This window comes from Myotis brandtii, unplaced genomic scaffold (genome assembly GCF_000412655.1).
Source record: "Myotis brandtii unplaced genomic scaffold, ASM41265v1 scaffold691, whole genome shotgun sequence".
In the NCBI taxonomy this organism is placed as follows: Eukaryota; Metazoa; Chordata; class Mammalia; order Chiroptera; family Vespertilionidae; genus Myotis; species Myotis brandtii.
The window spans coordinates 721,599-721,835 of record NW_005370704.1 but is presented as its reverse complement, the minus strand read 5'-3'; the positions used below and the strand labels follow the sequence as shown (position 1 = coordinate 721,835).

General features: G+C 50.2%; 1 protein-coding gene across 1 annotated transcript in view; it reads right to left on the bottom strand.

Annotated features, from left to right (window-relative positions):
- Nucleotides 1-237, bottom strand: part of GRIN1 (glutamate receptor, ionotropic, N-methyl D-aspartate 1) — a gene marked incomplete at its 5' end in the record, with an annotated part of 48,234 nt that overhangs the window by 16,709 nt on the left and 31,288 nt on the right. The window contains 1 exon segment of the mRNA XM_014529681.1: nucleotides 21-84. Coding sequence (XP_014385167.1) covers nucleotides 21-84 — 64 coding nt within the window.

Sequence of the window (237 nt, the reverse complement as noted above, 5' to 3'; positions counted from 1 at the left end):
TGCAGTCCATGCATATATACCTTGGGTCCGCGCTTGTTGTCATAGGACAGTTGGTCGAGGTTGTCATAGTTCCTTTTTTTACTCTGATGAATAATGTGCACAGAGAAAATATGCAGACACAGAAGAAGATTATAAACGGTTGAAAATGACGGCGCTAAAGCAATCACACCACCTCCTCGGGCGTCTGCAGATGGGCACGTACCTGGAGCTCGCAAACACCTGGGCCCGGGGCGGGGC